Genomic DNA, 18,325 nt, shown 5'->3' with positions numbered 1-18,325 from the left:
CTGAATCTGAAAGACTGGTGACCGAGCTCCCAGCGCATTACTCTTAATTCACAAAACGAAACCACGGGAGCGCCACAGACCGTCATACCATCAAACGCAATGCTGAATATATATCCCGCATATCATGCAACTAAATATACACTGTTTTTGAATGAATGGATGCATTAAAAGTGAAAGATTGTTTATATAACATGAGGGCCTGGAGACACTGCTGCCCAATGTGACCGCTACGAAAAATCTGGATCATGTTAGTGGTGACTTTGAGTGTTTTGTTGATCAAAGAAAAAGGCACATGTGACCCATTTCTAGCAGAGGTCAAACATCGGTATAAATGAACAAAAAAACCTTCAAAAGCAGTCAAAATGAGACTATGAGAATTTAAATAGACAAGGAAACGGTGATGCAGAGAAAAATACTAATTTATTAACTTATAAAAGGTAATTTGTGTTAAATATCAAGTACATGAGGGTTTTGTTATACAGTTGTACGATAAACAAGGCTGAAAAGTGCCATGAATTCCTGCAAATTTGCAGAAAAAAAATTTGTGCTGATTTTCTTTGTTTAAAAAAACAAACAAACAAGTTTTTCCTTTTAAACCATAAAGGAAATGAATTAAAACTACATGAAAAATACCTGCTGCAATTCTTATAGCACAAATAAAAGGACTCAAAAGTCATTTTTAGGCTACGTCCACACTAATGCGTTTTCAAACGAAAATGCATCGTTTTCTCTCCGTTTTGGCGTCCCGTCCACACTGAGACGGCGTTTTGCTCAAGGAAAAACGCAGCGTTTTGCTCAAGGAAAAACGCAGCGTTTTGCTCAAGGAAAAACGCAGCGTTTTGCTCAAGGAAAAACGCAGCGTTTTGCTCAAGGAAAAACGCAGCGTTTTGCTCAAGGAAAAACGCAGCGTTTTGCTCAAGGAAAAACGCAGCGTTTTGCTCAAGGAAAAACGCAGCGTTTTGCTCAAGGAAAAACGCAGCGTTTTGGAAACGCTCTCGAAAATGCATACATTTCAAAACGGAGCTGCCCCGTCGCAGTGTGGACACTCGAAAACACAGACTTTCTAAAACGATGACGCATTTTAGTCATGTGATGCAGTCATGTGACCAATTAAACAAAGCTAGCGGAGGGCATTATACAGCAGTTGTTTTGTTTGCTCTCAATTTTGACAGCCCTAAAAAAAGATTAATATCAGTTTGTACATGCTCCAGATAGCTTTTTCAAATTCTTTAATTCTCACTCGCTTTCACGCATGCGCAGGACTGGAAGCGTTTTGGGCTGTTTCAATGTGGACGCACAAGTCTGTGAAAACGACTGAAAACGCTAGTGTGGACGCGGAGCCTTTTCAGATGAAAACGCCGTTTTCAAATCTATCCGGGCTAGTGTGGACGTAGGTGTGAAGAGCAGATGCCACCTTATTTCCATTCTATAGTGTGTGTCTGTGTGTGTGTGTGTGTGTGTGTGTGTGTGTGTGTGTGTTTGCACCGCCTCAACTCTAAAAACTACTTTGCCCTTTCTGCCCTCACCTTCTTGAGTAGCCGTGTAGAGTCCTCGCTGATCTGCATGAACCTCATGATGACATTGTTGAGGTAGATGTCACTCAGTGTTGCGTGGTCCTTACTCTCCCTCCTAACCTGGTTCAGCAGCAGGTACCAACAGTTGACTGGTGACAGCAGATTCTGGTCTTTCCTGAGTAAACCAATGGAAATAGAGTTCAGATAAATTAGGGAATGAAAATTTCAAAAATTATAGAGTAATGGTTATAACGGAGGTATTCCTTGGTTAACTTTTGTGCCAGACTGTACGTATCATGGAGTAAAATTCACTTTATTCATTTTACAGAGTTAAAGAGGATGTACTATTTATATCATTTTAGAATAATTAGTGCAACCTAAAGTCTTTTGGTTTTTTTGTTGTATTTTAATGCAACAGAATTCCCATTAAAGCAGTTATCTTTTTTTTTGCCAGACAAAAGAATGACTGAAATATGGCTCATTCAGACTACACTGTTAACCACCCATTACTTCCAAGCCAAGCTGTTGTGCTGCTGTGAAAATTCAGGAGCTAAATGAGACATTCTTTGTTTAGAAAGATCTATTTGTCCCCAAAACAATTTCATACTTACAAACATACAAAATTATTATCAAAATAACCTTGCAGGCCTGTACAAAATATCTGTATGCATTCATCTGAACATTTTCCTATTGCCAACTGTTGGCTGGTTTAGACAGCATTTCCTCTTTTTTTTCTAAATGCAGGAGATCGTGACAAGCAGGATGTTTACAAAAACCTCAAGAGCACCCATAAAAAACCTCAAGAGCACCAGTGCTCGTCACTAAAGCAGAAGACAGATTCATCATAGGCGTCCCAGGGTGTTAAATGTCCCATGTACCACAGGCTCTGGGCCAAAGAGGTTCTCCAAATATTACAAGGACTACACAGCTAACTTGGAAATCTCAGTGACATTTCTAGGGCAGAGCTACAATGCTCTGAGCAAAAATGATTTTCTAAAACCAGGGAAGAGTGTGCCTAAGACTATAAATACACAGTGTAGACTGGTGTTAAAGAAGCCGTGTATATGTTGTAGGTGAACTTGAAGAGTAGAGTAAAACTGCAAAAAGAACAAGAAAGACAAGCAAAAGAAGAGAAGCTGCAGAATAGTGGATAATAATAGAAAAGAATTCAAATAAAAATACAGAAGTCAGAGAGGCGTTTCCTGCGCTGTGTGCCGCCTGCAGCCAGGCTAACTGTAGGACATTGTCCAGACCAGAGTGAGCTGGGGCCCTGTGTAAGCAGTGGCCCGCAAGCGGACTTCCTCTGGGTTAATCTACAACATTCCTCCTGCCTGCAAAAAAGTGACACAGAATATAAGTGTGCATGCTTGTGCACATGTGTGTGTGTGTGCTTGGGAGAGATCTGAAAGCTGGGTCTTGGGTCAAGTCTTTCAGGAACCATATGGAGACTCGCCTCTGCACCTCTCCAAGTTTGCAAAGACGGACAACATTTGTCAACGCAACAGGTGAAACTTTGCACTTGGCAAAGTTGCCCAGCCCTGACCTAGCCTTCAACATTGGCACCACATCTGCTTGGTGAGCAAAAATGAAGCAAATGAACAACTGATGCAAACATTCCAAACAGCTGAAATGTTTCCTGAGGTTAAGCAAAAACAGGAAGACAACTACGCAGACATGAAAAACATCCAAGGGGATTCATTTTTCAAAGAAACCAGATAAACATAACATGTCCAGTATGGTTGGGAATCATAAAATAACTACATTTTAAGACAATAGTATTGCATTACATTGCCTGTGATAATGGTGGCATCACAAAGCAGCGGCATATCATTTTAATACATTAGTTCCCTGATTTGCTTTCCTCAGCTGTCCCTGACGTCAGCCCTGTGAATGTGCCCTTCATTGCAAGTTAGTTCGCTGTACCTTCCCTCACAGCACCATGTGAAGTCATGGTCTAAGTAAAAGTGTAAATTAAAATGAGCCATTTAGCACAAATATACGTTTTAATCAAATTTTTGTGTATAAATAACTTTTACACACGGAGAAAAATATAGATTCACACACTCACACTTACTCGAGCAGTAACTCTGCTTGACAGCATCACTCACCATCTGTCAAAGAGCAATTACTATAGAAATCCTTTCTGCATTATGTATCAGATCCATTCTACAGCACTCAATCTAGACTTGTGGGAACAGTACTAGTTTGTGTTTATTAATTCACTCATGTTCTCAGGTCCAGATGAATAATGTTCTGTAGGTCACTGACAGGAAGCTGGACATAAAACGCCACAACGCCACTAAACAATTTAATACTGGTAAATTGACTCCTCAGGCTGGAAAAAAAATCACTGTACTGTCTGAAGTAGGACAGCATTACTCCCAACTACGAAAAGTTTAACCTAATTTAACACCAGAAGTAAATCTGTAACCTATGTGCACATGGCTAATAACATCCAGGGCATCCAACAAAAACGGCATCCATCTTTCACATGACATTTGATTAAATCTGAGACATTTAAAGAATAACGTAGCATAAGTAACAGTGTAGCATGTGTTATCAAATTAAATCAATTTGTTTAAAAAAAAAAAGTTTGATTTAGTAGGGTCAGCCCCTTCACAAAGTATAAAGAGGACAGGCACAAAAACAAGTGGGAAACCCACACAGGCTGTGACGACATAACCCCCTGGGAGTTGCTAACCCCACATATAATGGCAGGAAAGTCTCTCACTGTCATCATTTCCCCCTCAGCCAGGGCAGGAACTGGGTCAGACAGAATAGTGACAGATAGACAGGACTCCCCACAAGAGTCAAACACAGGTATGAAAAGAGGAACTAGTGTGTAGGAGAGGGGTGGTGGAGGACAGAGGAATAATGTCACCATACTTGCACTCTCATACAGCAGGATGAGACTAAAAATGAAGGATACCAATTCAGTATGTACAGTATTTAAACAGAAGGTCTTGTCAATAGAAAAGGCAAAATAGCAAAGTTGTCTAGTGCCACACTGATTAAAAAAAAACAATAAAAACCCCAAAACGTTTCACTTTAAATTGCACAAATCTCCAGCACCAACCGAAGGTGACTCGCGGTGCAGTCTTTCTGCTTATTGGAGTACACGTTTACATTTTAAAAGGAAGCAACAGAATGCCAAAGGCTCATAATGACCACAGGAAATGCACCATTTTCTTCATCACTGGTCCTGTGAAACAATCCCAACAAAGTTGAACTTAATCAAATGAGAATGCGTCAGCAGTTTTCCCTAGACAGCAGGTAGTTACGTGTGGCATTATACAGACTAAGCAGCCACGATGTTTTCCACACCTCCTGCTAATCCTCTGAGACAAAGTGAGGAAGTCCTCTAACCAGCGGCTTAATTTGAGATAAAAGCAGCATATTTAAGACAATCCCAGTTGTGGCTGATGCTACATAAATATTTCAGTTATTCTTTTGCTCTCCGATATCACGTCCCCTCCCTGAACAAACCTTGCATAATACAGTATCTGGTTGTTTGCATGTGTGTGTTTAAGAAAGACTGGGGGAGAGAGAGAAGAGAGTGTTTGCCCATATTTGTTCATTTGTGTGTGTTCTGCAAACAGCTGCTGAAACACAAATGGATGGCTCTCCCACAGAGTGCTGCAGTGGACAGCACTGTAATTTTGTTTTCTTTCAAGAAGATCCCCCCCCCCACAAAAAACCCAAAACAAAACTGGTGGCTCTGAAGTGCCCTAATGCCAGTTCATTTTCAAAACTGATGTGCTGCACTCAGAAGTTGCTGCTGTCTGCTTTACTGCAGCATTGCCTAACATCCTGGACACTTAAAGCTCTGAAAGTTTTCGGATCTATTACACTTTTGCTTAGACCAACATAAAGCAACATGTTTAACAGCATGTGTTCTCTAAAGTTTCCTAATTTGACTTTATAGCTGCTAATTATTACGTTTAATTGGGACTATTTTTTCCAATGCTGTGCACTGCGTTTACTTCTATAATGAAGGCTGAAGAACAAAACTTAAAAACAGAACTACACAATGATCTCTTCATAGTTAACCGTAAAACAAAAGTTCTCTTGGACAACAAGAGTCTCAGAATTCAAACTAATTCAACAGCAGAACAGGCAGTAGCTTAGAAAAATACTAAACTACATAATGATCAAAAGTAATGATGCCTGTAAGACGTTATATTCACATATTTATTATTATTGTTATCTCTTTTGTTATGCTGAAGTATTTTGAGAAGCAGAAACGAGCACTATTACTTTAAAAATTACACTTATTTTGCGTTAGGCCATTTTCAAATGTGGCTACAGTCTTCAGAAAACCTTTACTTTAGAGTTCAGCAGACCTCTACTGCAGTCTCCCTAGACTCCACAGGTATAGCTCAGCTCAGTACAGGGCACCCCCGAAGCAAGAAGCATTCCTCTCCAGCAGCGAGCAACCGCAATACTCCCACAGGTCGCACAAAGTCTGTGCTTTCAGATGTGCACAAACTTCATTTCACCCCCGAGAAAGACTGAACTCCTACTGTGTCAAAACTTTTTCGTAGCTTGGAATAGCTTGAGAACTTTATGGTAACACGTAAATGGTTCAAGAACAACATAGCTGCCTTCCAACAGCAGAAAACTAGGTTTAGTCTTGTCAAACACAATCACACATGGCAATGTTTGCAGACTGGTGGAAGGAAATTGTGGCATCGTGTCTTTATAGCTTCACAGAAACATGGTTTATACGAAGGGGGTATGGGATCACAGAAGCATAGCATCAACCACCACCTGTGTTTTGCCCCATTTCCTAGAGGCAACTAAAACAAATACCCATGAGATGAGGCTTGAAGCTGCCTACAAGAGAACTTTCCAAAGAAACTGAATATGTCAAAAATGCTGTATATTAATGCATTTTTAACTAAAAAGAATGACATCTTGACAGCTTATCTCAAAATCTGTTACGCAAACCAGACTCAACAATACTGCTTCATTGCCAACCCTTTGTGAATACAGCTGGTCTTGACCAGTTCTTAGATTTAGCTGCTGATTAAAGGATGATACTTCAACCAGGAGCAATACAGTCAAAATAAGCAGAAGTTTAAATTTAGCAATATGGCTCCCTGCCCGACCATGTCCATACACAGAAAGCTGGATCTGAAGCATCAGCAGCTCATAATGATGTAGGCATCAGTGTAAATGGTGTGTTATTGATCATTACTTATAACAGCATAGTAGGCGGAGCTGAGATGATGGTGGGTTATAAAGTGGCTTGCAGGTGTCTGCGGCTGTAGGCAGGCTAAAGCGACTTATGTAGATGAACTGATCTGCCATTGTGGATGATTCCATAGCCTGCCTTAAGCCTCAGTCAGAGATCATCTGGCTTTCCCAATTACTAGGGAAATCTGCATTTCCCAACTGGGTGGTGAGCGGCTGCTGGCTGTTGCAAGGTGAGAATGGTCATAACGAAGGTGTTGTGATTGTTTTGATCACTAGCAGACTGCCACAGTCACCTATAATTTGCATGAAATATGTCGATTTGTCCGCCAGCATTTGACATTTATGTTGTGTGCTGTCGTGCAACTGAAAAGTGAAGCATATACTGTTGTAAATGTTGTGCCTTGAAAGTGAACTTTCACCATTTCTGGTTTGCGTTGCATTTTTCAGAGCTTCACTAGGACTTGGCGAGTAGTTTGCAAGTGTCTTCACTTCACAATCACAAGGAGGTTTTTGGTGCAGCACCATATACCTCTCTGCGACCAGTTTCACGCTAGCAACCACTCACCAACTATCAGAAGGGTCACTGATCAGCTTCTAATACTGTTTAACTAAGACCATAACTCGCTGCTCGATTTTACCAATTTCTTCCCCAAGTTCATTTCAAAACTAGTGACGTACCTAATATTTGGAAACAATCTCTGGCCAGTCCTGACTCAAAGAGCTGGATCGTGTATCAGTGACAAAGGTCAGATTTATGGGGCCATCAGGTCACGTCTGTTGTTCTCTGCTTACTGTGCTAGCTGGCAGCAGCAGTGCACCAATTGCTAGCAGGAGAGCTAACAGCATAGAGGAAGCAAACTGCAAAGGGTCAACAGTTTGAAAGCATTTCACACTCAACACAACAACTTTTCTTTTTTTGTCTTCAATATTTTTTTAACCAATTGCATTGTGGTCAAATCTACACTCGTAGTAAGAGCAGGAAAATAGAAAAGTAGCAAAACTTTAAAACCAGCATGCAGGAACCAACTAACTCTCACACTCAACTTAAATAATTTAGGTAAATGATGTAAATACTTATTTCAGTAAATTAATATTCTCTGACGCATGTATTTGCTACAAAGTTGAATAAATAGTATTTAAGCCGAGCTTGGTGTTGTCTGATATGGGACCAATGAACCCCTAGACCCTTAAAACAAATATTATGTTATTACCTAGTATTTGCAAATACTATTTCGACGCCTTAGCTTTTGCTAATAGAACCAGTGCATCGCTAATAAAAATGGACATCATGCTACGGACAGAATAAAAACAGTTTTTCACACCACAGACAAATTTGTCCAATGAAAACAGCCTGGAGAATACTGAAGCCTTATTGTACGTGCTTATGTGAACACAAAAATATGGGCCACATGATTTAAAACTCACAGGAGAATTCTTAATGTTATTCAAACGTCTTATATTTACTTAAGAAATATGCTCCTAGGCAGATGCCAAATGTTTACCCTGTGAATGAAGTGACCAGACTGTACATCATACAATGAAAACCACAGAGCGCCATACCAGAGTCTTCTCACTGGTTACACACATGGGCACACACAGCTGCTAGAGCCATTGGAACTTCAGACAGAGAGCAGGGGCTATTTGCAGACAGCGAGGACAAACATACATTTTATTTTTGCTCCACCACAAGTTCAAACGATATGCTAATGTCTGCTTTTTCCATGAGCCACCTCCTACGATGTAATAAGGCCAAAAAGCGCACCATACTTAACTGTGTCAAAATCGATCAAAAAGCCTCCGAGACAAACCGATGCACAATAAATACAGCGGAAGAAGAGGGAGGAGGACAGAGCGAGAAAGAAGACAAACAGAATGAAAGCAAACAGTTTTTCTTCTCACTACACTTTGGTATTTTTGTTTAAGGGTAGATACCAAACAAAAATACTCCTTGAGAGCTAAATATATCCAAATATCCAAAATATAAAGTACAGAAACTGTCAAAGATCTTAACTCTAATCCGTTTTATAACAGCTTTGCAAATTTTAGAATATATTTAGCAACTGTATCAAAATAATACCCCATCCACTAGATAACTTCTAATATGTCCTTATGATGACATTCACAGCACTTTGTCCTCATTACTTAGGCTTGTGTCTATTGTGGCACACACAGAAATGCAAAATGAAAAGTCAGGATGGATTATTCAAGAAGCTCCTCTGCTACAATGATGTAATATTCTCAATATATTAATATGAAACACTACATGGTTCTACACATTCAAACAGGCAACCAGTACAAATTGTCATGAAACACACTGGAAAGATGTACCTTTTCAAATTCCTCCTCTGACACTATACTGTTTTTCTTTAGTTAGACCTTGTCTTGCTTTAACAATGCAGATTTCTCTGTTAAAACAACCTCACCACTAAACTGGGCCTGTATATTTAGAGTAATTCTGATTCACCAATAATGCACAGTGATAAGAACAAATTTGGCCGTACACACATTGTAGGAACCTGATGATTTTGGACCTTTTTTGTATGACCATTTCTAGGACAAATAGAGAATGAGGCCAGGTAACACCAATAGAAAAACTGCCTGGTTGGTGAACTAGCCAATGCCTGATCTGATTAATTTAGAGATTTGTTACATCCATATTTGTGAGGTCAAATCTAGAAAAGCTTAGAATTACAGAGCAACAGTTAAAGGTTATTATTGGACCCATGTTACATAAGAAACACATTGACGACAGACAAACATCAAGACAGTTTCCTCTCACTTGTATTGCTGGTGATCTTTAGTGCTGCGAGTCTTTGCCATGAAGCGTTCGGCCAGCTTCTCGAGGTTTCTGGAGTACTCCATCTCAATCTCCGCCTTCTTCCTGAAGAAATCCTGGAGGTCCTGCAGCAGCTGGACCCGCATTTCTGTCTGCTGGTCCAGACATTTCTGCTGCTCCACCAACTGGGCCCTGATCTCTGAAAAGACACAAATTTAAAAAATAAATAAATAAATATAAATATATTAGGAGCTACAAACTGAGTGGATGAGAAGAAGCCACGGAAACACATATGTCAGGCTAGTACTCATATACTGATGTTTTAGCTTTCTGAGATCTTGTAATAGAGCTAAACTAGCTAAATGATTACATTCAACAGTTATTTCTGCAGTAATCGCATGTATTTACCTGTTAAATTGGCTCTTATTTTGAAAACTACACACTCTTAAATGTTAAAATACTTGAAAAATATCAGTTATGAAGGTGCACAATTTGGCTTAAAACTGGGCATGCAAGCATAAAATGTCTAAAATGTATTGATAGGTAAATAGGACAAATGATCGGCAATGCGAGCAATTACATTATAGTATGTGTGCATAGGAGTGCAACTGAATGGCCCACCGTAGCTTATTATCCTTTAGTTATGGGTTTTATGAATGCTTGTAAAGATATGAGGTTGGCGACTGGTCTCAGGTGTTTCATTAAGGCTGAAAATAACTCGAGGATGAATGGAAGCTGATTCACGTCATACCGAGGCTACAGCACAGACCCGTGCATGCACGCGCACACACACAAACACAGATACATGCATTCTCATTGGTGCTCATCAGTGAAAATCCACTTAAGGAGGCAGAGGGACAACACCAGGCCTCACATAAACAAGCTGTACATGCAGGTAAATGACCCTCTAAGGTCTTTTCTGAGAAATCACGGTTGTCAGCGTGGCCCTCATTTAAATTTACATGCTCAACAGGGCAACTGGGAGTGCGCACACACACTTGCATGAAGACAGTTGCACACAAATTGTTTCCTCTGTGTGTTCCGTCTCACCAGGGCCGTGTATAATGGATTTTACCTAACGGAGGCAGCCTGGTCGGACATCTTCAGCAAAGGAAGCAGATTAATGAGGTGATTTAAAGCCAACACCACTGGAGAGGAGTGTGGAGTGATCCCTAATTCTAAAGGTAGAAAACACTGAGATGACAACTTGTAATGCCTCACAAGTCGTTCTGAAACATTTGTAGTGTGATACTGAATCATTATACAAAAACCAAACCAACCTGATTGGGTTAAAGATTTAATCCTCCTGGGTCATTCAGAAACAGACAACTAAACTTATGGAACTGAATTCAAGGTTTTTATGCCATATTTTTTATATCAGCTCAAATAACCATATCATTTGAACTTGAAAAAAAGTGTTTTATCTATTTTTCTGCTTTTTCTAATAAAAGAGTGATATTTGAAAAATTCAATTTCAATAGCAAAACTTCATACATTTCCTTTTCCTTTCAAGCACTATTACTGGATTTTTCTTATTATTTCTGATTACTCAGTAGAGAAATCCTTTTCGTGAGCTGTAAGGTGCAGTTACTGACATTATCACTGAGTAGAAACTGTAAACAGAGATCTAAACCCAGATAGCTTTTACCTAAACATATAATAGCAAACTGTTGCTTTCCTTTGAGGAGTATTCTTGTGCTTTACTGTTTAGATTAAAAGCGGGGTAAAATCTTCAGTGAAATGACATCTACATCATATGAATGAATCTCAGCTACACTGAGAATTTTCCTATATTTATTTACATATTTTTTCTGTTACTTTTGAGTTGCTATTTGCTAGTGTTAGCTAACCATGTATTCACTACTTTTAGCTAACTGGTTAGGCTTCTGTGTTTGTTAAAACTACTGGTCAGTACCCTAGATGGCTTCTTTCACTGCTGTAGTAAAGAGAAAGCATAAGCACAGCCTGTTAGGAATCAAAGTGAAACAGTCTTGTGGATTATGTAGTTCTCCCCAGTATTAAATGTACGTCAGACCTGAATCCCACTTTGGCCTCATCTTCATGAATGTCACAGTGAATCAGTTTCCTTTTCATTAGTCATAGTTTAACGTGTATCAGTTCCTGTTGAAAAGGCTTTGGCTTTGTCATACTGCACTGCTGGATCACTACTGAACTACCTGATTTGTTTCGATCTTACTGTCTATGTTTATATATCAGTGTCTGAAATTGTGATTCATTGATGGTTGTTCAGCTTTATAAGGGGGGGAATTTAATCATCTCCTATGCCATGGTCAGTGACCAACTAATAAGCTAATCAGAAAAAGTTTCCTCATTGATCTTTTTAAAAATAAATAGGACACATCCTTTGAACCACAGAGCAACACAACCCAGACGTCAAGGAGCCACAATACTGAAATTAATTCTTGGTCAGTTTTTGAATCAGCCAACCTCCTACTTAGTTAATGCAGTCATTAATACAGAAGTAAAGCATACAAAACGTTGCGATAAGTATTTGATGATACAATTATACAGGAACAAATACTTTGGCAAGGAAGATAAAAGATCCCTAAGAGCCAGAGTCTTAACAGAAATCCATCAATAGTTCAATTAATGGCCAATCAGCTGCTGACTCATTTAGAAAGCTTCCAGCCAAAGATTGGTGAGAGCTGTCTGTCTGTCTGTCTCTGTGTGTGCATATGGACACATGCCCATGATGCAGTAATCAACTAGAAAAAGCTCCACTTCATTCATCAACACAAGACGTGCTCACAATCCTGATAAATTAAACATTTACATTGGGTCTAGAACTGATTATTTTTGCATTCTCACATAGCATCGACTTCCTTCTGGCACTCATAAGCAAATAAACCACTTTGAAACAGATGGAACACAGAGATACTAAATTTGAATGAATGTTTATCACAGTTGTTAAAGTCTTGTGAACCAGAAACAACATTATCGTGGACAGTCTGCAATCAAGAACATCAGGCCATTAAACGACCTAGCAGGACACCAGTGAGCACTAAGAAAAGGTTTGCTTTTAAATTTGACTTGAGTAAAGTACACTGGCCAGAGGGTGTACGGATTAAAACAAAGCTACCGTGGCATTGACACAAAGGACTGTACTGGATCATTTAACACAATTACACTCGTGACTGCACACAGAAACTCATTAAATCATTCATTTCGAAGTCAAGTATTGGCCACTAACGCTGTAGCACCAAAATGACAAATCTGGAAATGAATGTTATAAGGCAACCACCTGTCAGACAAGATAATAGGTCGGGTGCTGCCTAAAACTAGGACGTGCTTTGCAAATTGACTTTTTAGTTCTAGAAATTAAACAGTGAAAACAAAGTCGCGGAGGACTATCGTCACAATAAATACAAAAATACATTTGTATTTTTTTCCCCCTCAGTTTTGGCCACATGTAGCTGCTGTTTTCCCAACCTAGAGCCATATCCTCCAAAACTGCCTTCCAAATATAGGGGTGTCGAACTCCAGGCCTCGAGGATCGGTGTCCTGCAGGTTTGAGAGCTCACCCTGGGTCAACACACCTGAATCAAATGATTAGTTCATTACCAGGCCTCTGGAGAAAATCAAGACATGTTGAGGAAGTAATTTTGCCATTTAAATCAGCTTTGTTGGATCAAGGATACATCTAAAACCTGCAGGAGACCGGCCTTCAAGACCTGGAGTTCGACACCTGTGCTTTAATAACTACAAAACTCCAACTGCTGATTTTTCAATTTCAGTTTAGACCAGCCGTCCATCCAGTTTCTAGCAGCTTATCCAATTCAGAGTCATATGGACTCATGGCCTTTTCCAGTTGTCATTAGGCAAAAAGCAGGTTACACCTCGAACTTGTCTCTAGTCCAGGGCTAACACAGTGAGACAGACAACCATGCATGCTCACAACGACACCTATAGCCAATTTAGAATCACCAGTAAACACAACATGCAAGTCTGTGGACTGTGAGGGTAGGTTAGAGTAGCCAGAAACTGCCCACACAAACATGGGAAGAAAAGGCAAACTCCACATAGAAGGGCCTCAATCAGCTGGTGGGTTCAAACCAGGAATCTACACTGTATGCACAAGTGTGGTATTGTAACAGGATGGCATTGTTGCAACAACAGTTTATAAATTTGTCTTTTTCCCTACTAGATGTGTCACGATCAATAGCAAAGTCAAATCATTTAAGAACCACCGCAACTCAGCTGCAAAGTGGCAGACAACAAAGTTACAGAGCAGGGTCACCGAGTGCTGAGGCGCCTTGTGCACAGAAGTCACTGACTTGGTAAATGCATGAGAAATATACAGTGATTGCTGCAAGAATAGCCAGCTGTAACCAGTTGTTTATGTGCCCGGATCACGTCGGAGTATATGAACTTGTCCATTTATACAGATACTAAACTGCAGTGTCACACAGGACAATGAAACTGTGTCTCAAAACCAAAATAGCTATCAGTGGATGTTTAAACTTCAGGAAACCAAACAGAGTAAAGAAAGTATTTGCAAACTAACAGAAAGAGTGACAGGAAGCTTGCTCACCACTTGCAAATTTTTCATGTTTATGCACCATTTAGAGGGCACAAACTAGAGTTATGATTTTACATTTATATAAAAAGGGAGAAAGTTATCTAACCCCACGTGTAAATATTAGAAAGGAAAAACTAATTTACTTTGGTGTTTGAGGTCAGTCTTCCTTTGATCATACTGATGCTTTATCTGAAACCCATACTAAGGGCAGCATCTGCTGTCTGACTCACTTCTTAAAAAGCTAACACGACCAACAGAGGCTGTCACTTGGGACCTTGAAGGCTTTAAAATTCAACCCACTCCAAAGTTTTTCTCAAGCTGGAACCATCTTATTGCGGCAGCGAGTGCTGATCTACTATTACGTGGTGCATTCCTTTCTGCCACTCTGAGCTCATCTGTATGGTAAACATGTGTGGAGGTCTGTGTGTGTCTGTGCGGTGTTACATCAAAGCCTGTGATGCACTGCACCCTAACACACGCACACACACGCACACACAACTGTGATAGACAGTCAGACTGACATGAGAGCACCCGTGTTATATCTTAAATTCTGCTAAAGAAAACAGAAATGCGCAGTGTAACACCGTCTTCCTATTCCTCCTGCAAAGCTACGTAGCCTGCAGAATGATAGCATAGCCTGTAAACATGTCAGCAACAAATCCAGCTCACCGATGGACACCCAGTCAGTGTTACCCAGAATGCACATGGTTCTGATATGGACAATGAGAGAATGCGATTTGCTCTTTGTGGTGATCAGTAGGACCAAGGCCGCATTGTTTCTGAGCTGGATGCTATCCAATTGCTCCTTTGGAGAGCACATCACATACTTCACATAACCCCATTCATGGCGACAAATATGTCCAAAGTTGCAGTTCAGAATGGCTGATCTGATTTGCCAGATAGGCTTGTTCTATTGTCAAAGAAAGTGCCTTGTAAGCAGGATGGCTACTGACCCACAGTGTTGACCCTCTGAGAGAGAAATTGGGCTCCGGTAAAAAACAACTCGGCTACTGTCAGAGGGCTCGAGAGATAACTTTTCCTCTCCCTCAACAACATGCTCTCCCATGATGCTGCCAATTAACTCTGTTATGAATCAATCTGCCTGAAATACATCTGTTACTTATAATGAGTGCAACATTGTACTCTTCCGTGGGAACTATAAAAGACTTTAAACTCTCAGAGAGTTTCTACAGTTGCTCCAAGTTGATTACAGTTTCCACAAGCAGCTATCTGGGACATGCTGTACCACATCAGTCCCACTGCTGCATTTCCACATGCAGACTGGCTCATCAGCAGCACCTGAAATAGCGGCTAAGGCCTGGGGAGGGACTATAAAGGAGCGTGCCCAACCTTCCCATCTGCTTCAGATCTAGGGTTATGGGAGAGGGGGAGTTGTCCATGCCTCTTCTAGAGGCTGGATACAAGACAGGATAAATAGCATCAAACGTAATTACAAAATCGCCGATCAGCTTTTAATAGAGAGCAGGTTTTTAATTATAACTGGGATGGGATCACGTTCTAGAAAAACTCGCCTATGTCACTTATTTCTCTCACATTTGGATAATCCTACAAAGGCGTGCTGCTATATTTAACTGTAGCAGTGCTATCATTCATGTTGCTGCTGTCTTGATAAACACACACCAAGACACAAAAGCAGTTCTATCCAAGTAATTAGATCCATAAAAGATCTAAACCACATCTTGCTTGTCCAGATACTCATTTACATTACTGCCTATGAAGAAGGCCCTGCTGTTATATATTAATGTGTCAGAAAAACAGAAAATCTTTGATGTGAAAAAGCAACTCAAACCATGTGATAGGGGCATGTTGAAATTAGATATTAAAAAGGGAGATGAAAAGTTGGGATCGTGGACATATGCAGGCAGTTTTTTAGCACAGGCGTGCAACAAGAATGCAAAGCAAAAAATAAAATAAATAATTACTATAGTTGTAGCTACCTAACTGTTGCCTTCTCTCACTCACAGTACTCATGCACAGTGAATCTTCACCAACACTGCTGTTAATCTCACGGGAAATCAAACCCAGGCTCAGGGTGTGGGTGACCCACCGGTCACTTGATCCACGTTAGAATCTTTAAAAGTTTTCCAAATGGGAGAGATTTCCACATTTCACATCATTGCTCATCAGGACAGCGTTAGATGCAGTGCACCTAAAAAACCCTGTCAGTCACTATATCTGCTGAGGTCATGTAGTAACTTGAGAATTGACTCCATTAGCCTGGGGAAACCACTAAAATTCATAGTTTGCTTGGTATGCCTGACCAGCCCTTCTGTCCTACATCTGGACATACAGCTGGAATATGTTACTGTGTTATCTCAGATTACATCACTACCCAGACTGCATTACTAATATGTAAGCCTTCTCTACTTGTATCATATATCCTGTGTCTCTGATAAAATAAAATAAAAATAATCAAAGGGCAGCCAAGCAGTTTTTTTGAATGAAATAAAGCTGTGAGGGACACAGCTTTAACTTGAGGAGTAGTCAGGTTGGTCTTAAGTCAGAGGGACTTGCCAAAGAGGCTGAATGGATTCCCTCCGTTTACTTAAAGCACAGCCAAATTACACATAACACACTGGCAGCTCTGCTAAAGGGTTTTATCTCAAAATATTGTAGAGCTGGCAACAAGGTCCACATTACAACATCTGACTGACATGTTAACAGCTTCCAAAACCGCGGAGAGGCTTCCAGTGCAAGTACTGTAGGCTACTGTGATCCAGAGAACGGCTGCTAAATTAGAATGGAAAGAGAGCCTAGCCTATAATTCTCCGATTCTTTCAAACACTCAGATCAAAACTAGATCCTTTGACATATTCTGTGATTGAGCAGGAACTGTCTTCAACTCACCAGAGGTACATTTTAAAGAAGCTTCTTCCTTTTTCACAGTGGCAGCAGTGACCAACAAACCAGCTACTTTTCTTGACAACTCCTACCCACACACTCACCCACACACACATAGAAACAGGAAATGCAGTAGTAACTGTGCTGTGAATTCTTGTGTTTCCTCTTGGGTCTAGGATTATTGTGAGCAGCAGACTCAAAGAGTTCAGGTTCCTTCCTGCACTCTAGTTTTTTTACAGTCTGGCTCAGAAACCGCTCAGTCATGGTGGATAACTCTGCGTACTGTTCAACCAAAACACACTCTAGCGGTTAAAAACCAATCTTAAGCTAGAAGATTCTAACTGCACGAAACAAAGGCTTCAATCTATGTCAAGTCCATTCAACAAGGTAATATTTAAAATGTATAATTTCAATAACAGAAATCTAATAATCTATGCTAATTAGATTCAGCTTTGCTAAGTGGCTCATAAGTCAAAAGGCACCGTTGCTAAGGCAACACCCTGACACACCAGAGGCTTACAGCAGGCAGGCATGAGATCAATCACTTTACGGTGGCCTTCGAGGACCATCATTACGATCCAAATAAAATAAGAGTGCAAGGAGCCGAACGCTGGATGAAGTGAGCCCGTTTTAGAGCCTGAGCTGTTTGTTCAGCTGCTGTTTAACATCTAGACACACTGTTTGATCTGGATACCAGTCTGGTGTGTTGGTGCGTCAGACGAAAGTGTGGTGTTTTGTGCTCGAGAATGCTTTGTTTAACAATGGACTGCAATGGCAAGCCAGAGTGACAACAAAAGCTTCAAATAATCATGGAAAAATATGACATCACCAGTATAGAATAATCTAACTCTGTGAGGAATAAAGTAGGCTAAACTGTGAGCTCTTCCAACATCTTGCATGACTGAAGCCTGATATGACTGCCACCATAAACAGGCCTACTGTTAAGTCTAGAGGTAACATGTGAAGACAAACTCGTATCAAGTCGTAGTACCATAATACCTAGCTCTTTTTTCCTTCTTTTTAGTTCAAATGTCTACCCTCTCTTACCCAAATGCCTATTTCATAACATCTGGCAGAGCCTGTTATATGTCCTAACATCTGACTTGTCACCTTCTGGATGTGAAACTTCTTGCCTTAGTGTCTACTTTAAATCTCTTTGTAAACTATGTTTTATCATATCACTTTATTCTTAACTAAATATAGTTATTCCAATTTATTTAAACATATTTTATGGTATCTGAAGTTGTGCTTCTTATTAATCTTCAAGATGGATTTTTACTAATGACTCTTTTTTTTACTAATGACTCTTGTTGTGTCTGTCTACTATAGCTACGTTAAATAAAATTGCACGGTGCCACTAACTACCCAGCTCTCTAGAGCCAGTGGCACAATTAAAAAGAAAAAAGAAAATGATTATAGTTTAACTTAGTCTGA

At 40.1% G+C, this 18,325-nt stretch overlaps 1 protein-coding gene across 2 annotated transcripts in view; it reads right to left on the bottom strand.

Annotated features, from left to right (window-relative positions):
• srgap1a (SLIT-ROBO Rho GTPase activating protein 1a) overlaps positions 1-18,325 on the bottom strand; it is an 80,288-nt gene that overhangs the window by 44,805 nt on the left and 17,158 nt on the right. For both annotated transcript variants that reach the window (XM_063480073.1, XM_063480072.1), the window contains exons 2-3: positions 9,493-9,688; positions 1,527-1,689 (exon numbers count right to left, since the gene is read on the bottom strand). In XM_063480073.1, the coding sequence (XP_063336143.1) occupies positions 1,527-1,689; positions 9,493-9,688 (359 nt within the window). The remainder of the gene's footprint in view (positions 1-1,526; positions 1,690-9,492; positions 9,689-18,325) is intronic.

The sequence above is a fragment of the Pelmatolapia mariae genome, linkage group LG7, assembly GCF_036321145.2.
Source record: "Pelmatolapia mariae isolate MD_Pm_ZW linkage group LG7, Pm_UMD_F_2, whole genome shotgun sequence".
In the NCBI taxonomy this organism is placed as follows: Eukaryota; Metazoa; Chordata; class Actinopteri; order Cichliformes; family Cichlidae; genus Pelmatolapia; species Pelmatolapia mariae.
The sequence above is the reverse complement of the archived record's forward strand: the minus strand, read 5'-3'. Positions and strand labels throughout refer to the sequence as shown.